The sequence below is a fragment of the Balaenoptera ricei genome, chromosome 1, assembly GCF_028023285.1.
Source record: "Balaenoptera ricei isolate mBalRic1 chromosome 1, mBalRic1.hap2, whole genome shotgun sequence".
NCBI classification, from domain to species: Eukaryota; Metazoa; Chordata; class Mammalia; order Artiodactyla; family Balaenopteridae; genus Balaenoptera; species Balaenoptera ricei.
In genome coordinates, this window is record NC_082639.1 from 117,070,787 (window position 1) to 117,097,848 (window position 27,062).

At 45.3% G+C, this 27,062-nt stretch overlaps 1 protein-coding gene and 1 pseudogene across 1 annotated transcript in view; both read left to right on the forward strand.

Annotated features, from left to right (window-relative positions):
- Positions 1–649: 649 nt before the first annotated feature.
- LOC132372480 (sodium/potassium-transporting ATPase subunit alpha-4-like) overlaps positions 650–27,062 on the forward strand; it is a 29,887-nt gene continuing 3,474 nt past the window's right edge. The window contains 19 exon segments of the mRNA XM_059934550.1: positions 650–746; positions 749–789; positions 973–1,032; positions 2,516–2,719; positions 3,315–3,428; positions 5,017–5,151; positions 5,377–5,494; positions 8,621–8,889; positions 10,395–10,593; positions 10,830–10,939; positions 11,130–11,264; positions 15,199–15,388; positions 15,538–15,710; positions 20,005–20,141; positions 20,541–20,691; positions 21,012–21,180; positions 22,958–23,112; positions 23,269–23,392; positions 24,657–24,802. Of these exon segments, the coding sequence (XP_059790533.1) occupies positions 650–746; positions 749–789; positions 973–1,032; positions 2,516–2,719; positions 3,315–3,428; positions 5,017–5,151; positions 5,377–5,494; positions 8,621–8,889; positions 10,395–10,593; positions 10,830–10,939; positions 11,130–11,264; positions 15,199–15,388; positions 15,538–15,710; positions 20,005–20,141; positions 20,541–20,691; positions 21,012–21,180; positions 22,958–23,112; positions 23,269–23,392; positions 24,657–24,802 (2,727 nt within the window).
- Positions 12,465–12,565, forward strand: LOC132354637 (U6 spliceosomal RNA; annotated as a pseudogene).

Sequence of the window (27,062 nt, forward strand, 5' to 3'; positions counted from 1 at the left end):
GAAGGGCACCTCAGCAAAAGCACACACACACACAGACTGCCTGCTTTATTTTTTGAGTCAGCTATCTAGGGTACCTCTGAGTCTCGGAAGTCAGCAGGACCAGACTGGGACTTTGTTCTAGCCTTGCCGTCAGACTGCAGTTCTCTCTGTGGCAGAAACTTCTCCAATCATTCTCAAACCCAGAGACTGAGACTCGTGGATTCTCAGTTAGAACTTTCCTGAGGCCTTTGTGACAACAGGCCTGGGTGTTGCCTCGGTGCTGGGGGGCGCTCCCAGCGTGCCCTGAAGCCCACTGCACTTCCCACCTGCTCCGGCCCCTGCAGCATCTTCATCACTTAGGCACATAGTACTCTCCACACTTCATTTCCTGACTCCCTCTCTTCACCCCTCTCCTTCCTGTACCTCAGGCCCCAGGCTCCTCTCATCCCTCCGTGCCCTCCTTCCTGACACCTCCTCCTCCCCCATCTAGGGCTTCACCGCTGCCCCCCCGCCCGCCCTCCCTCTCTCTCTCCTTCAGTCCTTCCCCCACCCCTCAGCCATTCTTCCTCTCACCCCTCTCCCCCTCCTTCCACCTGATTCCCTCACCCCCCTCACTCTCTTTGCTTTCTTCCCACCAGTTGATCTGGGGCAGCCATATCCAGGGAAAGCCATGGGGCTTGGAGGGAGAAAAGGGACCGTGACACCTCATGAGCAGAATCCAAGCCCAAGACCTAAGGGTCCTAAAATGAGTAAAAGAAAGTTGAAGAGGAAAAACGAGAGATGGAGGAGCTGAAGAAGGAAGTGGTCATGGTAAGAACACCCAAAATGGGTGCTGACCAACTGCCCTCCAGAAATCTCTCTCAACCCTCAGGCTTCTAACATCTCACCTTGAAAACTGATCACAAAGGCCAGTGCCACCTCTCTTCCCCAAAATGTTTCCCCTAGAAATGATGCGCCACCCCCTGTCCCTCAATGACTCTACTGTCCCCTCAGGATGATCACAAATTAACCTTGGACGAGCTGAGCACCAAATATTCTGTGGACCTAACCAAGGTGAGTGAAGGAACTCCCTGAGGGAGGCAGAGGGTCTCCATTCCCGACCTTGAGGCTGCCAGGACAAAAGCAGGGCTAGAAATCTAACCCCTAAATTCAAGGTCAATGCTCTTACCCTTAACCTGCGCCCAGCCAAGGACACACACTCAGAAAAAGATGAAATGATAACTACCCAAAGAGAGTTCAGGATTAGACGAGAGAATGAGGATGGGTTAGGGCGGCACTTCTCAAACCTCTGTCCTCGGGACCCATCAAGGACCCCAAAGAGCTTTTGCTTATGTGGATTACATCTGCTTATATTTATCATATTAGAAATTAAAATTGGGAAAATTAAAAAGTATTTCCTAACTCATTTATAAACAGCCATTATATATTAGTACAGATAATATTTTTATGACAAATAACTATGTTTTTCAAAACAAAAAAATATTAGTGGCATTTTACATTTTTGCAAATCTCTTTAATGTCTAGCTTTTTAATAGAAGACAGCTAGATTCTCATATATTTTCAGCATTAACTCTATTGTGCTATCATGTGCCCTGTAGCCTTGGGAAAACTCTACCCTGAAAGGGTCTCAGGACCCCATGGGTCCCCAGACCACACTTTGAGAACTGCTGGTTCAACAGCAAAATCATTTATTACTGCTATTATCACTATTACTGCTGCTGCTGCTACTATAACCACTAATACAATGACCACAAATAAACTTAAATAAAAGCCCTCAAAGTGTAAGTTCCTCTTAGCTCTAGAATTTCTTCATTGGAGGGGCTTGGGATGACCATCTGGTAACCAAGGAGGAGCATGGGAGACTGGTCCGGTTTTTATTAAAATTGCATGTTTTTCCGGGGGAGGTTGGGCAGTGGCTGTTGGGAATTAAGGATCGTTTTGGTTTTCTTTTTTTACTATCCTCTGGTAGGTTCTACTCTCATTTTCACTAAGAGGAAAAAGCACACAAGCTTATGCACAAGGCTAGAGCGAGGATCTACACATTCATGTTGGATTTAGTTGGTATTTTTTTCCTATTTCTAAGTTAAAGAGTCAAAGTGTGGAGGTCCATATGTTATCAACATTATGTATCGTATCTCATCATTCCATTAGCCTGGCACACTATATTATAAATCGTTTATATGTATCTCCTCATTAGAGCTGGAGCTCCATAAGGGTAGGGATCATTCTTACTCGCTTTGGTACCCTACCACAGTACCAGGCCCAAGATAGGTGTTCAAAAGATTTGTGAGTCAACTCATAAACTAAAAAGTCTTCCTATGTAAGGAGACTAAATGAGATCCTTCTATAATGCAAATTTTAGAATCCCACTTATGTAGGAAGAACTTCCAGGATGACCTTCAGAGAACTTCACTGGTCTCTAGACTTATCCTAGCGCAATAAATGGCAGGCCTGAGTTTTGAAGCCAGGTTTTCCTTTGTTACAGTTGCTTTTCTTTTCATGGTTCTCCATCCATTCCTATTTCTTTTCCACACAGGGCCATAGCCCTGAAGAGGCACAGGAAATCCTGGCTCGAGATGGACCCGATACACTTAGCCCACCCACTACCACTCCAGGGTGGGTTAAGTTCTGTAAACAACTGTTTGGTGGCTTTTCCCTCCTACTGTGGACTGGTGCCAGTCTCTGCTTCGTGGCCTATGGCATCCAGTTATATTTCCATGAAGACCCTACCAAAGATAATGTGAGTCTGTTCAACTACTACTGCCAAGCCCAGTGTCTGCTTAGCCCTTGAAACTCTTCTGCTCAGCAACCTAGCACTCCTGAAGTCCTCTGACCCAAATCCCTATACTCCCAGGATTTTCTAAGGAAGCTTTGGTCCTTCCTGGTTTCCCTGTTATCTAGATAGCTCCTGATTCAGCTCCCTGAGATATAACGTTCCCCCCAGAAACTTGCTGTCCTTTGATTATCTTCCCAACTGGTCATCAAAGCACTTTGCTGTCCATTCTCTTTCATAGAATTTTAATCTCTTCCTATCCTTCCTCTCCATCTCCCTCAATAGCCACACTCGACCCCATGAATAGCCTTCCTGGAGAGGAAGATATAGGCTTCCTCGGGCCTGGGATTTTGCTGGCCCCTCACTGTAGCTCCGGGTTCCTTCACAAGGAAGCCCAGAGAACCGGGCCTGTCTCAGACTCTTCTCAGCCCCTGTGCTCTCCCACCGAGTCCCATGGTTTCTTCCACCTGGAAAAACAGCTGTTACCCTTGCAAGCTGACTTTCTGAGGATGAAGAGGAAGAAAAGAACCTACTGATGAGCCCTTTGTTTCCCAACCCCCAGCTGTACCTCGGCATTGTACTAACCGTCGTGGTCATAATCACCGGCTGCTTCCCCTATTACCAGGAGGCCAAGAGCTCCAAGATCATGGAATCTTTTAAGACCATGGTACCTCAGGTAGGATTCATGTGGAAGGATAGAGTGGGAGGATGTGTAGAATGTAGCCAAATACATGATTTGTATGTCCCCTGAAGAATTATTTCCTACGGTGAGTGAACTGAGGGAGGCTGGTAATGAGAGTGACATTCACTTAGGTTTTACTCTATCAGGCCTTAAAAGTACCCTGAGAAAAACACAATAACATCCATGAAGTGGTCTGGTCTGGAATGCATGATCTGAATCTAATGAGCATAATCTGAAACCCCAAATCTTTTGGGGTTCTATTCCAAAAAGAGGGGGTGGGGGCAAAGGGAGGGTGGATTCTTCGAATGTCGATGGCCTTAAAGACAAAGAACAGCGATGGAAGTGATCCAGATTGAAGGAGGCTAAAGAGACACGACAGCTAAATGTAATATCTGACCCTAGACCAAATCCTGTGCTGGAGCAGAAAATAATGCTGTAAAGGACATATTGGGTCAATTGACAAAACTGGAATGCAGACAGCAGGTGAAAGTATTGTGTCAATGTGAAATTTACTGAATTTGATAACTGTATTATGGTTATTTAATATCCTAATTCTTGGGAAATGCACATTGAAGTATGTACAATAAAAGATCATGATGTGTGTAACTTGCCCTCAAATAGTTCAGGAAAAAAAGTATTTACATACACACATATATAGAGACAGGGAACAAACGACAAAGCAAATGGGGTAAAATGCTAACAGATGAATCTGGGTACAGGTTATATGGGTGTTCTTGGTACAATTTTTATTCTTGCAACTCTTTTGAAAGTTTAGATTTTTTTCAAATAAAACTTTTCTAAAGAACCTGGAAATAATATGACAGTAGAAGAGGGTTCCTAGGCACAGGGCTTGAAAACTTGGAAAGGGATAGGCTCCAAAGTTTCCCAATGACACGATCATGTTCTAGCATTATAGCCCAGGAGCTTCTTCTCCCTTTGGTGTCAACATATCTTAATTCCTTCCCTGGGTAAGAGTTCAGTGGGAAACGTTTTGGTAGAATGAAGTAGGAGTTTGGAGACTATCAGTTTTTGCTGCTAAACAAGCCACCCCGAAACATAGTGGCTCAAAACAATGAACATAGTATTTCTCACAATTCTGTGGCTGGGCTGTTCTTCTGATCTGGGCTGACCTTGGCTGGTGCTGGGTGGCCTTGGAAGACTTCATTCCATTGTCTGGGGCCTCAGCTGAGATGTCATGGACAGATGGGGCCTCTCTCCTTATCATCTTTCTCCCTCCAGGAGGGTAGCTTGAGCACATTCAATATGGTGGCAGAGGGCAAGCCCCAGTGTGCAAGCACTTTCTATGCGCCTGCTTGCACTACATTTGCTAATGTCCTATGGGCCAAAGCAAGCCATACAGCCAAGCCCAAGTGTAGGAATGGAAAGATAGACCTCATAGTTTAGTGAGAGGAGCATCAAGGGGCCCTGTAGACAGCGATGGTAAGGATTTGCAATCTACCCAAGAGACCTTTGAGAATGATGTGGTGACAGTGTAAGAAAGGAGAATCAGAGGGAAAGAGACCAGGAACTGGATGAGGGGAGCAAAAAGCTTTGGAAATGACCCTACACTATCTTCCCACAGCAAGCTCTGGTAATCCGAGGCGGAGACAAGATTCAGATCCCTGTACAAGACCTGGTGGTAGGAGACCTGGTAGAAGTGAAGGGGGGAGACCGGATCCCTGCTGACATCTGGCTTATCTCTTCACAAGGATGTAAGGTGAGGGGATGTGAAATGCTGTGGAAGGGGGCCAAGTACGGTCTTAGAGCACTGCAGTGACCTGGACTCAGTTCAAAAAAATATGATCTTATTGTTCAGAACCTTGAGAAGTCACAAGTGCAGATTTGAGGTTACAGTGGTGTGTAAGTTTATGCTTCTCTCTGCATGTCAATAATGATGATGCGGGTGCTTTTTTCCCATGACCTGTCCTCTCTCCCATCCCAGGTGGACAACTCATCCTTGACAGGAGAGTCAGAACCCCAATCCCGCTCCTCTGATTTCACCAATGAGAACCCTCTGGAGACCCAAAATATCTGCTTCTTCGCCACCAACTGTGTGGGAGGTGAATATTGCATCATAAGTAGCCTAGATTCAAAAGCAAAGATTGAAACAAAGATTTCCAGACCTTTCTATCTTCTAAAGGCAGAAGGGAAGGTAACAGCCAGTAAATAGTCTACGTTCTTCATCCCTCATGAGCTATACAAACTTTGATGAAAGGTCAAAGCCATCATTTCCACATTTGTACACTGATGATACTAAAAGTCACTACTCCATAGATTTTTATGTGGGTTAAAGGAGATAATACATAATAAAATGCTTAACGCAAGACATAACACACTGTAAGTGCCCTATAATTGTAGCTATTTTTATTCTATCTAGTGAATGGACTATGCTCTATGAGCTGAAAATAGCACAGAAGGGAGGAAAATTATTCAGCTCTGCTAGGTCACTCTTCTCCTGAAGTAAGCCCTAACTTCTCACTGTCCCAAGAGAGGGTACTGGCATTGGAAATCTGAGTTAGCAGAGGTGCCACTCACACCTTTGGCTTTGTTCCTAGAATCTAGGGCATCCTTGAACTGGGAGGCAGCTCTGGCCAAAGTGGTACCAATGGGCTCAATATCATTATGTCAACCTCTCCTTCATCCTTTCTGCTTAAGAAGGCCTGCAAAACTCTCTGGAACACACATGAAAACCATCATTTATGCTTAAGAATAAATGTTTGGGTGTCTAAGAAATAGCTATTCTTTAATTGAATGCCTAGTATGTGTCAAGTGCCACAGAAATCTCTGATTCTAACAAGACTATACAACAGATATTATTCCTATTTTACACATGGAAGACCAAGGTTCAAAGAAATTAAATGCCGCACCCAAGAGCACAACTCAACAGAAAAAAGGGGGATCAAGTATTCTAATGTAGGTCTGTCTCCAAAGCCCATGCTCTTTCCACAGAACCTCCCCTGGAATAAAGCTTGCTAATGACCCCTCTGGTAATAAAATTATTTAATTTGGAAATAGCTTAAAGGAGTAGAGTACCATTAAGACTGAAGAAGAATCCAACTAGAAAATAAAATATATATTAAAAAAAATTTTTTTAACTTGATTGAACAGAAAGATGCAAGTTAGCAAGCTTCCCCCAAAAACATGAGATTCCTATTATTAAATTTTAGGAAGAAATTTGCTCAGATTTGTCCTTCCAATGTAGGCTTTTCATCAACAAATTATATGCTTCAAATAACAGGGAAAGTGGATGATGGAATTCCATCTAAGAAACAGCGATCTGACTAGAATAGAGAAGGCTTTAATAGGAGACTAGAGGGACCCAAGACGTGACCAAGAGGGTGGCGCTAGGTTGAAGGAGCTCTTGACTCTTAAACTGAGGAACGCCTGTGCAATCTGCGAACAGGTAGCGTCACTTTAACCTTTATCCTAGGCCCTTGCCTCTCTGCTTTCATCACTGTGGCCCTTGACGGGGCTGCTGGTACAAACATCTCTCTTTGGGTTCTCATGCATCTTCACGGAGGGTAGGGGGGAGATGGTAAGCTATTTCTCTGGCATTATATAGAAGGCGTAGGAAGAAGTCAGTCTAGCCTGGAATATGGGAGGCTTGGCCTTCTTAACCTTCCCCAAAGTTGACATCAACCTTCCCCCTCCCTAGACACATTGGGATTAGTTATTAAATTCTGTCTCTCCAAGCATGGGGAAACCATAGCAGAAGGAAGAAAAATGAAGAACTAGATTAAACCATGGCACAAAATGACTATAAGTGACACCATACCCTAACCACCCCTACCCCCTGCCAAAATAAACCCTCTCAGCAACTCTCAATTATTTTAGGATCTTCCTGCTCACCTGCAGAGTGCCTCATACTGTGAGGCGTTCCAGAACCACTCTTCACATAACAGTGACCTCGCTCGTCTGCTGTCGGTCGGAGCAGAACCTGCTCTCAGACTCATAATGCTGAAGGTGACCTTGAAAATGGACTGGCCGCTCCATGCTATGATGTTTGTGGGAGCTGCCAGATTAGAGCTACCCTGCAAGGCATATGTGTGATTTTCTAGCCATCCTTCTGGAGACCTTAAATTCATCTAAATGGAGAAAAGAAAGAAACAAATATTTGAGTGCCTACTGTGTGCCCAACCCTGTTCTAGGCTCTTTTAAAAACATTTAATTCTCACAGCTTTGTAGATGCTTTTATCCCATTTTAAAGATGAGGAAACCTGAGTCTCAGAGAGTTTAAGTAACTTGCCCCAGGGTGAACAGCTAGTACATTGGAAGTTGAACTTCTAGCCCTGAGTCCTTCTGATTCGAAAATAAGTGCTATTTCTATAATATGTTGCTTTTCTGGGTGATTCTGACTGTAACTTTAATGGTAGGAATTTCAGCCATTATGGTAAAGCAGGTAGAATTATTTTGAGCAAAGAACCTTGTGGGGGTCCCTCATTTCAAGCTACACGAGTGTCCTACATCCTGGGTGTGTCAAGTTCCCCTTCTGATTCAGGGGCCGTGTTATGGCCTGTACCACCCAGCAGGGGGCAGACTGGCTCCAGCCAGCAAAACAGGGAAGAGGCTCGGTCAGAGCAGAGTTTCTCAGCTTCGACACTACTGACAATTGTGCCGCGTTGCTCTTCGTGGTAGCGGGAGAGGAGGGCTGTCCTGGGAGTTGCAGGATGCCTGGCAGCACCCCTGCTCTCTGCCCACTAGGTGCCAGTAGCAACCTCAGTCGTGACAACCAAAGATGCCTCCAGACCTTGCCAGATGTCTCCTGGGGATGGGGGCGGCAAATTGAGTAGCCCTGTGTTAGAGGACGGGGAGATACTGGAACATAGGATTCTAGCAGAAGGGTAACCACTATTCCTGGGGCTCGAGAAGCTCTTCAGCTGCTGAGGACAAAATAAGAAACGTATAGGCAATGGAAGAGATTTAGATTAAGTGTAACAAAGACCTTCTTGACAGTGAAGGCAATTAGGCAATAAAATTGGGTATCTCTGGAGAACTGTGAAACCTCTTCAGAGATTTTTCAGATGAGGAGACCTTCACTTGCATAAACGAAATGTAAAGACAGTAGAACATTATAACCTCTCAGAGGACCTTGAGTTTCCACCTTGTTTTTGACTGTTGACAGTTTTCTCTTTGTAGCAACCAAACCCAACAGCCTTTCCAATTCAGACTTCCCCCTTCATCCACAGGGACAGACCGGGGCATCGTGATTGCCACAGAGGACTCCACGGTGATGGGCCGAATTGCCTCGCTGACCTCCGGCCTGGCAGTGGGCCAGACCCCCATTGCTGCGGAGATCGAACACTTCATCCATCTGATCACAGCAGTGGCCGTCTTCCCCGGTGTCACTTTCTTTGGCCTCTCGCTTATCTTGGGCTACTCCTGGCTGGAGGCTGTTACTTTTCTTATTGGCATCATTGTGACCAACGTGCCTGAGGGGCTGCTGGCCACCGTCACTGTGAGTAGCTAGGGTGGAGTGTGGCCCCAGGGCAGACAAACAACCCCAAGGGAATGAAATCACTAGTACCTCTTTCGTGGCTGAACCTCTCCAGTGCAGAATACTCTGATGCGTATACAAGATGTCAAATCATTGAGCTCCCAAATTACACTGACTTCCTTCACCCCTATTTTCTGGTGCCTTCTCTCTTTAATGAGAAAAGAAGTGAGTTACGATGCAGAAAGCATAGATTATCAATCACCGGGAGTGAGTTCCAGTCCTGGGTGTACTGGCTGGAGAACCTGGCCAACTCACTGCACTCCGGGCCTCAATTTATTCATCGGTTCATAGAAGAAGATTAATTTAGGATTATAGAATCTTACTGGAAAGGACTTCCAAGCCCATATAAATTCAACCTTTCAACCAATGCCGAATATCCTGTATAAAATCTGTAGGCGATGATGATGATTTCTAGTCATGGGAAGCCCACCCCTTTTTATCTGACCTCATTTCATTGTTGGATTGCTCTAGTTAGATTTCATTATGTTGGGCAGACATATGATTCCCTGTTTGGTTCCAGTTCTCCCATCTGAAGAAATACAAAATAAGTCAAATCTCTCTCTTCTACAAACCTACCTTTAGATCTTTGACAGTAGCCATTATGTCCCCTCAAACTCTCCAGGGGAGAGGTCATATAATCCCTTTTCCCTTAGCCCTTCTTCCTGTGACACGATCTTCAGACCCCTTGTCTTGCGGATCACCTGTTTGGGGTATGCTCTCTTTTATCAATACCCTTCTTAAAATGGAAATGAGAATAATACCCAGGGTGTGGTTGGACTAGCACAAAAACATTAGTACTCATGATATTGTGTAAATAAATAATAACTCCATGATTAGAATTCTGTACATAACCGCAGCCTAAGAATTCATTCGTTTTTAAAATAACCTTGCCCCACACCTGACTTTCACTGGATTTATGGTCAACAAAAATCTTTTGGTTTAAGTGACTTCTCAAGTCATTTTCAGCGCTGCAACAGTCCTTCTCAGTTTCATCATTCTCTCCTCCCCATTCCTTTTTTAAACTACTGGTACAACCCTCCTCCACACAGAGCAACTTATGCCACAATCAAAGGTTAGCTCTCACCGAGGTCCCTGGAAAGACTGGACTTGAGAAAGAAGTGTGGCTTGAACTTGAGTGGAGAAGAGGCTGCAGAATAGAAAAGATGAAAGGATCGAGGGGGAGAGGAATATTCCAGGAGGAATAGGAGATCATTCTCTATGATACCCTGGTAAAGGAAAGCACTCTTTTTTTGAAACTCTGCCATAAAGTACAAACCGAAATCACTTTCCTAATTTCCTTTCCCATAGCCACAGATGGGGTTTCTAAAGACTAGGTGGTAACAAAAGGGAAATAAATATAAAAAATTAAAAGAGCAGTAAAAACGATCAGATTTCCAAAAACACAAAGTGCTGTGAGCAGCCGAGCTCTCCTCTCCGTGTCCCCTCTCCCCTGTTCATGGCCTTAGGTGTGTCTGACCCTGACAGCCAAGCGCATGGCTCGGAAGAACTGCCTGGTGAAGAACCTGGAGGCGGTGGAGACATTGGGCTCCACCTCCACCATCTGCTCCGACAAGACGGGCACCCTCACCCAGAACCGCATGACCGTCGCCCACCTGTGGTTCGACAGGACCATCTATGAGGCCGACACCAGCGAAGAACAGACTGGTGACTAGTGGCGTTGGCGGTCGGAGAGTGGAAGGATGTGGGGAATGTGATGAGTAGCTGAGAGGGCGTGGTGAGTCCAGACAGCAAGAAGGTAGCTGCAAAGTGAGAGGAGAGCAGGGGGGCGTGGAGGAGATGGAATGTTGTCTCTGAGAAGCATCTGGGCGCAGAAGGGGTGTGAATAAACTCCTGCTTTAAGCTCTCCTATCCCTGCTCACTGTTCTGTTCTCTCTCCCTAGGGAATTCATTTGCCAAGGGCTCTGATACCTGGTGCATCCTGGCCCGAATCGCTGGCCTCTGCAACCGGGCTGATTTTAAGGCTAATCAGGAGTACCTTCCCATAGCTAAGGTGTCAGGCCCAAGGGAGTAAAGCATACCTCAGTGTTCAGGGTATAACCTGCCCTCTCCCCTCAATATCTCTTTCCTGGCCCTCGGTGATGCCCCCAGCACCCCTCCCCATTCTGTTCCTCTCCTTGACACCACCGGCAAGCCCAGGTGCCTTGCCTCTCGGGCTCATTATACCAACCCCATCCCTGCAGCGGGCAACAGCAGGGGATGCTTCTGAGTCAGCCCTCCTCAAGTTCATCGAGCAGTCTTACAGCTCTGTGAAGGAGATGAGAGAGAAAAGCCCCAAGGTGGCAGAAATTCCCTTTAATTCTACCAACAAGTACCAGGTACAGAACCGACAAAGGTAGGAAAATAGCAGCGGGGGATGGGCTTGTCATCTGGGGAAACGGGAGCTTTGCCTTTGCCTTTATGTCTGAGCTGTAGAACAGATACGGTGGATAATCAGCACCCCAGTTAGGAGGAAGGTTCACCTTAAGGGAAAGTGGCAAACAGGTAAATGCAGGCATAGATGATAAAGGAAGAGGCATTCAGTCGTAAGCAGACTTGAGGCTACGCCACTTGTGCAGAGAGCAAGTCATAAAGTGCTCTCTGAAATGTCCATAGGCAGCAAAACCTGGCTGGGGAAAGTCACGTTAAAGGCTAGCTGGGGAAAGTCACGTTAGAGGCGTCTCTGTGGCAACTGTGAAATTTGCTGCTGCAGAATATGTTGGATTTGCCGGCCACTTCCCTGAGGCATCTTATCTCACTAGTCATCAAATATTTCTTTTCATTCCATGCCTGCAGTTCTAGCAGCTGCCGTCAGGTAGGCGGTCAGGGCTTTCCAGAGTGTTTGCGAAGCTGTTTTCCCAGGGCCATTTTGTCCATGATCCAGGGAGGACTGAGAAGGGAAGGAGAAATGCTGAGGGAGGGACAGTGGTGGCCCTAACAGTAAAATCCATGTGAGGGACAAGAAACCCAGTACTTCCCTCCCACGTGAGAACCCTGGCACACTGAGGAAAGTGTGGAAAGGAGGGAACGGTGGCATCACCATGATGGGAGCTCTAGCAGCTAAGCTTTGACTCGTACGGGACAATCGTGATTTACTTAGGGTAGTGGAATTCTCCAAATTCATACACTACCGTAAAGGTCAGACATCATGTGTGGGTAACAGAGAAGAAATTCAACTCCCAAAAGTCAGTTTTGGTTTTGTGTCTTTTTTTTTTTTTTTAATTTAATTTATTTATTTATTTATTTATGGCTGTGTTGGGTCTTCATTTCTGTGCAAGGGCTTTCTCTAGTTGCGGCAAGTGGGGGCCACTCTTCATCGCGGTGCGCGGGCCTCTCACTATCACGGCCTCTCTTGCTGTGGAGCACAGGCTCCAGACTCGCAGGCTCAGTAATTGTGGCTCACGGGCCCAGTTGCTCCGCGGCATGTGGGATCTTCCCAGACCAGGGCTCGAACCCGTGTCCCCTGCATTGGCAGGCAGATTCTCAACCACTGCGCCACCAGGGAAGCCTTGGTTTTGTGTCTTAAAAAACACATAATAGTGCTCACTTCAGCAGCACATACACTAAAACTAGAACAATACAGAGAAGATCAGCATGGCCCCCGCATGACAGGCAAATTCATGAGGCGGTCCATACCTTTATATTTGAAAGTTGCTTAAGAGAATAGATCTTAAAAGTTTTCGTCACAAGAAAAAACAATTTTTGTAACTAAAAAAAGCCATAATAATAAAAGCTATATAGATCTTTTTAAACCAAATTACCTATATTTTCACCCTGAATGCTGAACGAGTAAAAGTTAAAGAAACAGATTCATAGTTTTTTGTCTCATCTGACTTTTCGTCAGTGTAATAAGATAGGTCCCCTAGGCCCAAACTGCCAACTTATTTCCACTTTTTCCTGACGTTTAGTGACCTCACTAACCAGACAGGAATTTTGTGCTTGGCAGGGCCCAATTAAAGCCTTCGACTGGAAAGAATTAGGTACCTCTCCTTCCACAAGATTCAAAATAAAAGTAAAACATACCCATGACATTTGACGGGACGTCCAACAAAATAGCAACCTTTCCCCCAAATGACAACGTTAGTGCCTTTTCTGAGCTATTGAATATCAAGTTCAAACAGCAAAATCCTCCTCTGCACCAAATGTGCTCGGCCAGCCTGCAAGCTACCCAGCTCTGGCGGGGCTTGCTTAGGGGGCCAAGAAAACCCCTCTGGCTCCTTTTGCTCTGTACCCAAGAGCAACCTGCCTTAATCAGCTTGTTCTTGGGGCAGTCAGAGGCTCCGGTCTGCAAGGGACATCTTAGCCTGGCGGTCGTTTGCAAGGCCTGGTCTCTTTCCGTCTCTGAGATCAAAATGAAAGGAAGAAGTTTCTCTGTTCTGATATTTCCAGATTTCTCCCATCTTTTTCACCTGTAATTTTCTATCAAGATGTGATGTTTCTGTGTCCAAATTACTAGCTTAAGCAGGTCTTGCTGTCATCTCTGATAATCTCCAATAAATAGTCAACAAATAGGTTTTAAGTGCTCAGAAAATTTTTTTAAAATTTTTTTACAGATTTCTGCTTACATGAGTTAAGGTTTTCCCTCTTAACTGCTTAAGCATATTTTGAATATCACAGTTTTGGGAAAGTTTCCAAAGAAGCCGTTTTAACCACATTTTACACCCAGGTTTCCCACCCAGCTTCTCCTTGGGCCAGTACAGTCTGGTCCCCTTGGTACCACAGGCTCAATTCCTCTCAATGTGCTGATTTTGTTACCCAACAGGCTACGTAGCAGGAATTTCCTGTCGATCATAAGAGGAAACCCAGAGACAGTTCCTTTTCCCAGATCAGAGATCACAGGAAAATGAAAAATGAAACTGATCTTATTTCTCTGTCCTCAAGTGGTCTCCTCTGGTTCCCTTCCTGACTACGCCCTCCCCTCCCCAGCTGAGCCACAGGGACCCCCAACTTGCACCATCAAGCCCCTCTCAGGGGCCGTGCCGTGTTTCCAGGAGACAGGGGGCTAGAATGGCTAACCAATTTTTGCATTGTGCTTCACAGTTTTCGATATATTCTTTTTTTTTTTCTTTTGGTTTTGAGACGTGTTCTGTTTATTGGTAAAAAAACAAATTCATAAACACAAAATAACAGTACATTCAACATATAAACAAAATTATTAAAGATGTGATTATACAAATTCTACTGGCAACACTTGGAAAACAGTTTATTCATCAGTCCCAAAAATGAACATAAAAATATAAGAGGCAACCACAGTTCAGTGTCAAACTAAACAAGTCAGAATGCCTAAAGGGTTTGGTAACTCAAAGTGAATAGATAACTTTATTCTTTTGGGAAAAAATAAAAGACAGTATTAATAAAAACAAAGCAACAATCATAAATTTTAAGTAGACTTCATCACTAAATATGTGATGACAGAGTTAACAAAGAACTTAGAGCATAGGTTGGTTAAGAGAGTGTGTTCTAAAGTGAGTCTATTTGGGTTCTTTCCTTGACAGCCTCTACTTTCTAGCTGTGTGATTCTGATCACAGCTTAACCTTAGTTTTGTCATCTATAAAATAAAGAAATTGATAGTACTACTACAGGGTAGTAGCTGAGAGGATTAAATGACAATTCATGTAAAGCACTTGGAACAGTGGCTGGCACATAGTAAGTGCTCAATAAGTGTTGTTATTACTATTCGTCCTAATCCCGTCCTTCAGGCTCAAACAACCATGGTAAAGAACTGTCAGTGTTTTTCAATATATTCTTTACAAATACTATCTTTCTTTTATAAAAACCCAATGAAGTGGGCAACGCAGAACCTTTTACATTTTATCAAAGGAGCTAAGGTTTGGAGAGGTTAAGTGGACTGACCTGAGGTCATAAAGCTAAGAAAGCATTCCTGCTGGCCCTAGAGAACAGGTGTTTGACTCTAAGTTTTCTTTCCTGTCTACTCTGCTGTCTCTGTGGCCCCATGACTTCTGCTTCTAGCCACCCAGGTAGAGAGGAAGCAGGGATGGGAGAGTGCCTGGGCTGCCCTTAACTTCCAGTCTGGCTGAGAAGATAACAGATTCCTGTACAAATAATACCAGGCTGGGGGTTCCTGCAAGGGAGGAGGGGTGGGCTCAACCAAAGGTCAGATTTGGCTGGAGGGAGGGGGGCTGCACTGGTTTAGGGGACAAAGGAAATGGAGGTATGACACAGCTTGCCTGTCGCCTTTACCCTCAAAAACCTTACCCTTGCTTTTTTGCCCCAACTCTCGCTCTCTCCTCCTGTTCCTCTCCTCTCCCTAGATGTCCATCCACCTTCGGGAGGACGGCTCCCAGACCCACGTACTGATGATGAAGGGGGCGCCTGAGAGAATCTTGGAGTTTTGCTCTATTTACCTTCTGAAAGGGCAGGAGTACCCAATGGATGATGAAATGAAGGAAGCCTTCCAGAATGCCTACTTGGAAATGGGAGGTCTGGGGGAACGCGTGCTAGGTGAGGGGGCTGTGGGAGAAGCCTTTGAAGAGTGGCATCAAAACAGTCATTATTTGTGGGGTGAAAAATCTAGGAGGTTGGGGCAAGCAGGATAGAGACATAGACAGTGGAATGACGACTGGTCGGTCCTTTCTTCTGTCTCTCTCCAGGGTTCTGCTTCTTGAATCTGCCGAACACTTACTCCAAGGGATTCAAGTTTAACACCGATGAAATCAATTTTCCCATGGATAACCTTTGTTTTGTGGGGCTCATCTCCATGACTGACCCTCCCCGAGCTGCAGTGCCTGATGCCGTGGGCAAGTGTCGGAGTGCCGGGATTAAGGTAAACACTGGAGCATCCCAGATGCCCCTCACTTGTCATAAACTGGATCAACAGTAGAAAACCTCGGACAGAGTAGGTTCTTCATTTAACTGAACTGATTTCTGCTTCCTGAGCTTGTGAGTTGCAGTCTTAAGAGAGAACTTAATAATAAGTGTCCTCTGTAGTTAGAATCCTGCCTTGCATTGAACATTAGAATCACCAGGGGACGAACACAACATTGTAGATCAACTATACGTCAATAAAATTAAAAAATAAAATGGGATCACCAGGGGAGCTTTAAAGATCTGATGCCTTGGCCATACTCCAGACCCATTCAATTAGAAACGCTCAGGGTGGGACCCAGGCATCTGTATTTGTAAAAACTTTCCTAGAGATTCTGATGTGCAGACAAATTTGAGAACCATCACCCTAGGACAGTGCTTCTCAAACTAATGTGCATGTGAATCACCTGGGGGTTTTGTTGGAATGCAAATCCTAATTCAGTAGGACTAGGACACCCCAAGATTCTGCATTTGTAACACGCTCCCAGCTGATGCCATTGCTGCTGGTCTGCAGGCCACACTAGGAGTAGCAAAGTGGTAGAAGGTGTCATATAAATGTACTGCTGGATGGGTTGTAAAAAGGTTGAGGCCAAGAGGGCTGGGGGCCTGGAGCAGGCAATAGTGAGAAAGAGAGATTGAGAGCTGGGGGCCCTCAACGGATCTGACTTCAGGGTGAGCAGCTGCCCTAACAAGTGTACGTCCAGGAGTAAAAGCTAGAAACCAAAACGAAGTGGTCCAAGAGTAAAACGCAGCAGAACAAACCCAGAGATGGGAATTCCTCTTTCATCAGGGTGGGCTTTGGACTTCATGGGGTAGCAGCAGTAAAATTCCTCTAATTCTGAGATGTTCTGTATCCCACATTTCAAATTCTAAGACTCCTATACATCTTCATAGATTAGGTATTGTCACCTTCCCTGCTCATACTTGATATTCTGGGAATATCTGGGAGGGCAGGTTGGAGGGGGTGGGGCTAGATGTATTTAAGGGGAACTGGATGCTGTCTGTTAGAGATGGCTTCATCTTGACCTTTGACTGTTGGCAGTTTGTCTCGGGGCAGCCTGGGCTACACTAAGTACAATGATTGGTCACTACAGTGGGAACCAAGAAATGGATATAGGAAATTATTCTGAGTGAATTCCCTAATTACTACAAGATATTTGGGGTGGTACAGTTCTTTGCGGAGACAGCATTATTATAACACGTCTGCACAGGATAACACATATCTTGATACTCCTCCGTGGTTCTATAAGCTACCACGTCATACATACTGTGGGAGGTAAATGGAGAAGGGGTTCATTTGCATTTTCTCAGCTTTGAGGTGGGCTGCCAGCATGAGGAATAACATTGTGGTTATTATTGTGCATTGTGTTATTGCTGTGCACATAATAACACAGCCTAAAATTTATCTCATCTGGGAATTTATGGATCCCTTTAGCAAGAAGGAGAGTTACAATTGTGCCTACTGTTGGGGGGGAGGCCCAACCAGGAGACAAAGAGGTGATTTAAGCCAGGTGGCCTGCCAGAGCAGGACACGGTCACAGCCTGAGGCAGAGTGAGCTGTAATAGGTAACGGTGGAGGAGGATTCCGGCTGGCCTGGAGCTGACACCTGAAGCAGGAGGCCTGGTGCTTTCTGGGCCAGCCCTTGTTCTGGGAACAGGTTTACATTTTAATTTCTTACTTCTTCTGGACCTGAAGCTGACAGAAATTTGGCAGACTTGGTGAGGAATTTTGAATCACCCCCTTTTCCCTCTAGGGAACTGTAAGACGTACACGTGAGGCCATCCTTCAAGGAGGACAAAATGTAATGGTTATACAAACGGTTGTCCCATAGGGGAGACCCTTCCAAGGTCAACTCCAAAATGGTGTTGATGCCAAGCTGATGGATATGATGAGGCTGCTGAAAGAGGCTGGCAAAGATTTTACAATTGACTGTGGGACTGGTATTTCTCAGAGCCACGTGTTCAGACCTTTTGGAATAAACTTAATTTTAAAAAACTAAAATAGGACTTCCCTGGTGGCGCAGCAGTTAAGAATCCGCCTGCCAATGCAGGGGACACGGGTTCAAGCCTTGGTCCGGGAAGATCCCACATGCTACAGAGCAACTAAGCCCGTGCGCCACAACTACTGAGCCTGCGCTCTAGAGCCTGCATGCCACAACTACTGAGCCCACGCACTGCAACTACTGAAGCCTGTGCACCTAGAGCCCATGCTCTGCAACAAGAGAAGCCACCACAATAAGAAGCCCACGCACCACAACAAAGAATAGCCCCTTAAACTGTATTGCAAAATTGTCAGTCTTCCCTCAAGTAATCTATAAATTTGATATGATTTCAATAAAATCTCCACAGGAAATTAAAAAAAAAAAAAAACTAAAATAAGGGACTTCCCTGGCAGTCCAGTGGTTAAGACCACCCTTCTAGAGCAGGGGGCACGGGTTTGATCCCCGGTTGGGGAACTAAGAGCCCACATGCTGCCTGGAGTGGTCAAAAAAAAAACCAAAAAACTAAAACTAAAATAAAATGATGCCATCCTATTTGCCACTACCTGAGGCCCTTAGTAGTACGAAGATACTTGGCCCCTGCTATGAACGCAGCCCCCTCTAAGAACTGCAGCTGAGCCGTGAGGGCCTACAGAATGGTCACCAACACTGGAACGTTTCTCTCAGATGGGTCTGATCTGGGGGAAGAGAGTCCAAGGGAACAAGAGGGCAGCTGGCAAGACTGCGTGGGAACACCAGAGGTACAGTCAGCACCGAGAAGTTGGAAATGAAATTCCTTTAGTACTTGACAAATTCCAGAAACTACTAGATGCTCTTTACTTCAAAGGGAGCCATTCTTTGTAGAACTGCGCTTCTATTGTATGTATGCGTCTCAATGTTCTGTGAAATTGTGTCCTAGGAACTCACTCTTGGGGTGACTGACTTTGTTTTTATTTCTCCGGCCTGGCATGGAGGTGATACTTCCAGAAACTACTGTAGATCGGCCCATCTGAGTGGTCAAGCTGGGCTAGCTACCACGCATGTCCTACAGGTCATTACTGATGAACCAGTAGGAAACGTTCAGGGCACTGTAAGCCTGGAAAGGCATCACTGAGGGCTCAATCTGAACCACCTCTGGAATCTTCTAATCTTCTGTGCAGTTCCCTCTAAGATCCTCACCAGTTACCTCGTGCCCCACAGACCGAGCTTGGTGAGGACGCAGTGCCCCACAACCAAGCCAGGGCACTTGAAACCAGTGGTGTGGGTAACTGCTCACAGCACACCTTTCCTGAGTCTCTGGTAATCCCAGCTTAGTTAGCACTCCTTCCAGCAAGCCCGCTGTGCCAGTGTGGAATGAGGAGGGCTCATGGGAAAACTCCTTCAAGGCTTATTTCCACGCTCTGGAAGTAAGCAGACTGATCTTTCCAGGACCTCTGCTCTTAGTTCAGCCACAGTCAGATAGTTCCCTTCTCCCTCCCACCAGAGCCTGAGAATTATGTGCTTGGAGGGCACTTGGGAACCATGGGCAGTGGTTCCCAGGAAGCGATCCTTCCTTCATTCTGTAATTGCTTGCTGATGGATTACTATGTGCTAGGAATTACACTAGGGCCGGAAACTTAACAAGGAATCATAGGCACAGCCCCACTCTCTCCAGCAGGGGAGAGAGACAGACAAGCCATCACACAGAGATGTGAGAAGGACTAAAAGAACAGAAGGCTAGAAGAGCACAGAGCACGAGCATCTGATCTTTGGGGAGGAAAGGGACAGGACTAGGGCTGGCCCCAGGTATCCAGAAAAGGGCTGGAACCCAGGGGCACGAGGAGGCAGTGGGAAGAAGAGAGGTAGACTGAGGACCGAAATGCACCTGGGTCTAGATGAAATTTTGCTAGGCAGATGGATTATTCCAGACGTTCCTTTATTACCACTGTTCTGTGGGTAGGTGTTTCTGTCTTTGAGCTTAAAGAGGCAGAATAGCTTCTGGAGCAATTAAATGAAATTCTGAATACAGTAAATACACCCAAATCCCTGATTTATTCCTGGGAAAACTAGAGCTCAAATTGTCCTATGTTTTATGGTCTGATGGCCCTGACCCACTCCCATGGGTTGAAGCCACCGTAGCAAGATTTTTGATTGACAGCACAAGTTCTTGGGAATGAGCTACTTAAACCCCTGTGGAATGATAGCAGTGATCTGTTAGTTCTTAGAGAGAGAAGTGAAGGACCCGGGACCTCCCTGAAGACGATTCTGCTCCTTTTCCCTCCCCTTCCAACCCAGGTGATTATGGTAACAGGGGATCATCCCATTACAGCCAAGGCCATTGCCAAGGGTGTGGGCATCATCTCAGAAGGCACCGAGACAGCAGAGGACATTGCTGCCCGGCTCAAGATCCCTGTCAGCCAGGTCAATGCCAGGTGAGATCCCTGAAAGAACTCAGATCTGCCATTTTTTCCCTCCATCCTTAGCCTGCCCCACCCACTAACATTTTCGGAGGTTCTTTCTATAGGTAGGATGTGCAGAGTTTACTTACTGCAAAGTAAATCATAATAGGAAAATGACCAAGCAACTATGTCCGTGGGTTTTCCGATGAAGGTGGGACAAAGAAGGAGGTAGAGAAGAGGGAGGAGGAGGTGGGAGAGGAGGGAGGGAATGCAATGTGCCAATCTGGGGACAGTGCGTGGCTGGGGACAAGTGAGGAGATGGGGTTGAAAGGAGAAACAAGGAGGTTATAGCAAAGATGGCTTAGAGGGCACCAGGACACCTGGTGAATTCTCAACACTCTGAACTAGCCTTTTGAAATTCCTCTCCCTCAGGGATGTCAAAGCCATTGTGGTACACGGCTCAGAACTAAAAAATATGAACTCAGAGCAGCTTGATGAGATCCTCCAAAACCACACTGAGATCGTGTTTGCTCGGACCTCCCCCCAGCAGAAGCTCATCACTGTAGAGGGATGTCAGAGGCTGGTAAGGGAGACCAAGGAGGCTTGGAGAATCTGGAGGGAATCACGTGGCACAGCCCAGCCCCAAACCAAGCATAGGAATGTGTGGGCTGGGCTAGAGGAGGCTCTAGAGAGCATCCCTTCATGAACCCCTGAGACAGGCATCCATCTGGGGACTCCCTGTGAGTTTTGCTATCTCAGGAGGTGCAGGAGAAGGAAGGGCCAAGAGGCCTAAACCAAGCATGATTACATCAAGAAACAAAGGATGATGGAATGAAACTGACCTTTGGGATGGGTCCTGAATCTGAGACAATAATTATTTCACTCCCTCTGTGCTTCACCCAGGGAGCCATTGTGGCGGTGACAGGGGACGGGGTGAACGACTCCCCCGCGCTGAAGAAGGCAGACATCGGCATTGCCATGGGCATCGCTGGCTCTGATGTGTCTAAGCAGGCAGCCGACATGATCCTGCTGGACGACAACTTTGCCTCCATCGTCACAGGAATGGAGGAGGGTGAGGAAGCAGGGTGCCCAGGGTAGGGACTTGGCCCTCAGACTCAGGTGAGAGTTGGTATACATTATTCTCATTCCCTTTGCCCATCCTCCAATCTCCTGTACAGACTGGGAGAAATCACTGTAAGTCAAAATTTTGCAAATTAGATTCAGCTGGTACTTAGAACATCACTATCTGGAGCCCTTATGAGATTGGAGGGAAGTCCAGATTTTCTAGGAAGAGTGGGGGCTCTAGTGCAGCATAGCATTGTTTTTCTTCTCTCATGGGGATTCAAGTGGGTCTACAGTAAGTTTCAGGGTGTAGCTATACCATGAGACTACTCTGTACTCCACAACCTCAGGAGGACTTTCTAGCAACCTGTTGTCTGAATGATGTTGACATGTCAAGATCAGCTGGAGTCTGATCTATGAATTGACTGCATGAGCTAAATTAAGCCCCCTCTTTCCCAGAGACAATACCCATTGGCGTACAGGAGAACCCCAGAATTCTGCTTCCCAGGCTCCCTGATTTCTGATTTCTGCCTGGAGCTATGTTATTAAAATCTGTGACAATCCACATAATAGTAATAGTTAACATTTTATTGAGACCTTGTATGATCCTCAGTATTTTATATCCACTCAATTCAGTAAACTTTCTGAGTATCAACTATGTACCAGGCACCATTCTTGATGCTGGGGATACTACAATTGGGAATAAAAACACACATCCCTGCCCTTGTGTAACTTAATTTCCAGTGGAGACAGACAGACAATAAAGTAAACTGAACAGTATAATAAAAGAAGACAAGTGCAATGGAAAAAAATAAGTAAAGCAGGGAGTGGAGGGAGGGATGACAATATTAGAAAAGGTTGTCAGGGAAGGACTCAAGCCATCTTGCAAGGCAGGAGGAATGAAGGTGAGGGGTGCCCAAGATCACAAGCTAGTTATGGCAGAAAATGGAATTGGAACCCAAGCCCAGGCTCTTTCCACTTCAGACTTTATTTAAATTGAAGTATAGTTGAGTTACAATGTTGTGTTGGTTTCTGGTGTATAACAAAGTGATTCAGATACAGATAGATAGATACATACATATATATGTATACACATATATATACATATATATGCTTTTTCATATTCTTTTCACATTATAGTATATTACAAGATATTGAATATAGTTTTCTCTGCTATACAGTAGGACCTTGTTGTTTTTCTATTTTACATACAGTAGGTTGTATCTGCTAATCCCAAACTCCTAATTTATCTCTTCCCTGCCTCCCCCTTTTCCCCTTTGGTAACCCTAAATTTGTTTTCTATGTCTGTGAGTCTGCTTCTGTTTTGTAAATAAGTTTATTTGTGTCATATTTTAGATTCCACATATAAGCAATACCATATGATATTTGTCTTTCTCTGTTTGACTTACTTCACTTAGTATGATAACCTCTAGGTCCATCCATGTTACTGTGAATCAGCCTTAATCTTCTAATGGCTTTTATATTGGCATTCTCAGACATCTCTAAGTATTAACAGGCCCCACCCTGCTTAATTTTCAGAGATCAGATGATAGTAGCCATGTTGAACCCAAGAACAAAGAGTATACAGATATGGCACGTTAATAAATCACGGCTTTAATTAATAGTCACACAATTTAGAAACAATACTGGGGCTGCCGAGGCCTGAGACCTTCGGACCCTTTCATGGACCGCGACACTGCTTTGTAGTGGTCTCTCTGTCCAGGAGCTGCTTTGTGGGAGGTGTGAACTCTCTGTGCTTCTCACAGAAGTTTGACCATCCTTCCCAGGCCGCCTGATCTTTGACAACCTGAAGAAATCCATCGCCTACACCCTGACCAGCAACATCCCCGAGATCACCCCCTTCCTGCTCTTCATCATCCTCAGTATCCCCCTGCCTCTGGGCACCATAACCATCCTCTGCATTGACCTGGGCACTGACATGGTGAGGACTAAGCTGGGATCCAGCTCATGGAACTCCTGTGAAACGGACTGAGGAGTAGGAAAAATCTGTGTCCAGGGAGAGGGGCAGAGCTCGAGTTACTTCTGAGTTTCCTTCTGAACTGTATGTTCCCTGTCACTTCCACCCTCCATCCTCCAGGTCCCTGCTATCTCCTTGGCTTATGAGTCAGCTGAAAGTGACCTCATGAAGAGGGCTCCACGGAATCCAAAGACTGATAAGCTGGTGAATGACCGTCTCATTGGCATGGCCTACGGACAGATTGGTGCGGCCAGAGGAATGAGGGGTGAAGGGAACGGGGAGCGGCTGCACCGGCGTGGCCACTGGACCAATCTTGGTTTGGAAGTCAGGGAGATATTTTCTTAACAACAAACTGTGCTGGGCCCTGGGACACAAAAAAAACATTGATCTCTGATCTGCCCTTGACTTAAGAGTCTAGTCAAAAAGGAGCAAAAATACATAAAATGATGGCAAGTTGTTCTCCAAGTGCCAAATGAGTATAGATAGGACATACTGCAGGAGTACAAAGCAAGAGGACTCACCAATCTTGAGGACAGTTGGAGAGGCCTTATGGAGGAAACAGGACTTAAACTTGGTGCTGGAAGATAGGGCTTAGACTAGTAAATGGATAGTCCAGTGTGGGGGACCAGAGGATACCTGATTGTTGAAGAGTGAATAAACCAGTTTGGTGGAGCGCTTATTCCTGATAAAGAAGTAGTGGGAAATGAGGCTGTGGACACAGGTAGCATTTATAGCGGGGCCAGCCTTGAAAGACATTTGAGAGCCATTAGAGGTCTTTGTTCTTGAGTTGCTAGATATGATAGGGGTACAGGAAAGAGATGGGGACAGAGGAGACAATCCAAATATCTAGAGATGGAAACACATAGAAAAAAAGCACAGATTTAGGAGCCATACCTATGTTTGAATCCCAATTTCAAGACCTGTATGATCCTGGACAATGACTGAGTCTTTTTCGTGCTTCAGTTTTCCCACTTACGAAATGTAAATGATACTGCGGAATTGTTGTAAGAATCAATGTCCACCGGTACCTACACAGTGCACAGATCTGTGGTCAGTAGGTAAACATTAACGTCAGCCATAGCCGTGGTCCAGGCATGAGGGGGTGGAGGTTTTGACCAAGGGAGAGGCAAGGGGCAGATGGGAGAGACGCGAGGGGAGGAGAGGACTTGATGAGTGTCCTGGTGTCAGAGAGAATGGACAGCGAGGAGCCCAGCACTCACTCAGTAGGGAGAGGGAATAAATCCCCTCTAAGGTCCTTTCCAGTTTTAAGCTTATATGATTTAAAGATGACTCTAGATTACAGCTTAGAAAGAAATGTCAGAGTTTGGAGGCAAGTCCTATAGAGATGGTGGGATCAGATCATTAATGGCATGAATCTTCAGCAATACAGCTCAGACACACATCAACCCTGCTAGAAGCAAGCCCCAGGCACCACCCCTTCCATGATCTGCCTTTTGAGATCCTTCTCTGAATCAGGTTCCCCTGACCTGTGACTCTATCACTCACAGGGATGATCCAGGCTCTGGCAGGATTCTTCACCTACTTTGTGATCTTGGCTGAGAATGGTTTTAAACCTACTGATCTGCTGGGCATCCGCATCAGCTGGGAAAATCGATACCTCAATGACCTGGAGGACAGCTATGGACAACAGTGGGTGAGTAAAAGGTAGGGTAGTAGATTGTGACCAGTAAGAGTGAAGAAGTAATGAGGAAGAGTGAGTTTAGCAAGTTTTTGCAGAGTAGGAGAATGGAGGCACCAGGCAGACAGAGATGATCATCATCTCCAGTCCTACAGGAGCTTTCTAACATTTGTCCTCAATCTCCAATCACATCAGCAAATATTCTTCTCTTTGTTTACGATGACTTCATTTCTGTTAATTCCTACTGTCTGTTGTCTGTCCTTATCTTCCTGGGTCTTTTTGGCTTCCTTGGACCTGGAAGTCTACTTTGTCAATCAACTTTTTGGGGCTGATTTCTGGTTTTCCAGGTTCTAATCATCGTTGTCCCAGAAATGAGTGCTGGGTCCACTTTCTCCTGTTATGCTCTTTTTCCAAGGATAGTCAAAGAGTATGATTTTAAATCTGAAAATGTATTTTCTTTGTATATCTCTTCCTTGTTCTTCTAAACTTTTTAAACTTAGAGGATGCGTCTCTGTATTAGTCATTCCTAACACCCAAAATGAATAAGGTCCAAACCAAAGCCCTCCAACCAACAATATTTGTTTAAGAATTTTAGTGAATATGCTTGTTTGCATCTGTGAACACTCCCATCTCAATTTCTAAGACAGTGGGAGATGTGACGCCAATTTTTGCTAGAATCATAGGACCATAGAGTTCACACAGTCTACAGAGGTCATTATGGTCTACTGGAAAGATTTAGTGACTTGCTTAAAGTCCCACAATGAATCTCTATAACAGTTGGACTAGAAATCTGGACTGATTCCTGCCCGGCACTTTCCCACTTCACCATGATGTCTCCAAACCAAGCTAACTGCAGGTCTCTCAAAAGTATGTTAAAATCGGGGCTGTTGGAACATTGGCCCTCATACACAGTAGGCTTCCACTGTCTGAGCCTCATGAGGCCAACAGATGTCAATGTTCCCAGCTACCAACACTGCTCCAGGGTCCAAAGATGCCCAGAGTCCTCATTGCTATGTACCTTGTCAACATCTCCTCAGTCCTCAGATCAAGCCCCTTGTTAGTTTTATATCTTGATACCATCTCCCTGCTACCAAGATGAAGCTTGACACATGTTTATTTACAATAAATTAAAGATAATTAACTTGAATTAACATCAAATTACATCAGCAACATCTTGAGACATTGCAAAACGGGTTGAGAACAATTGCCCTGCGGAATAAATGCCATAAAGGCAAGGTCTCCGCCTATTCCACTGCTGTAATCTTCAGATAATCGAATATAGAGCTGCCCACCCAGGGAGTACCCTACATACCGCTAGATAGCTCCTTATCTTCTAAATACCTCTAGCAGTAATTCCATTGATCACCATTCTTTCATTCATTCATTCAGCAAGTATTTGTTGAGCATCTTCTATGCACCAGGTACTGTTTTGTCCCTGGAATATAGTAGTGAGCAAAAATGGCCAAGTTACTGCTCTCATGGAGCTTATATTCTAGTTAGGGGCACAGAGTGGGAGGGGAGAAAGATAATAGCCAAATATATAACATATTGGGTCCATGGATTTTAAGTCCAAGTCCAAGAAGTGTTGGAATTGGGATACTAGAGTAGGTGAGGTGGAAAGATAAAGACAGTGATCAGAGAGAAAAGAGGTGCTTGAAATTAAAATCACAGAAAAATTGTGGCTATTGGAAAAGACAATGTCTGGAGTTTAACCATGGAAGTAAGCAGCCGGGTGGGGAGTAGAGGATACAGTTGGAGGAGAAGATCAAGACTGTGAGACCATGGTACGGGAAGGATCATCAACATGTATATTTAAATCTCCAAAACCGAGGACAAAGTAGTTAGAGTGATGGTGAGTCAGGAGCTAAAATTTTCAAGTGATGTTGGGAGTGGCTCAGTTTTGGTAGCTGGCTGCAGGGGATAGTGGTGGTATGATCTGATGCACAGAAATGTGCTGACAGGTCTCATTCTAAATTCAATGCTTGGCTCATCGATTTCCAGCCTTTGTTTTCTAATTGTTTAGGGCTCTATATTTCCCTCCAAGTACAACATTGACCACATCCCATGAGGTTGTCTGTACTATCTCATTATTGTTTAGTCCTACATATTTTCAAATTCTTTATTTGATCTACAAGTTATTTATAAACATGCTGTTTTATTTTTTTTTAAATGGGCTTTTTCTCCAGTCTAATTTAGACGCTCTTCTCCTGTGTTTCCATAGCCCTCTGTGATCTCCCTCTTGTAACCTACCTACTGTGCTGACATAGCATATTTA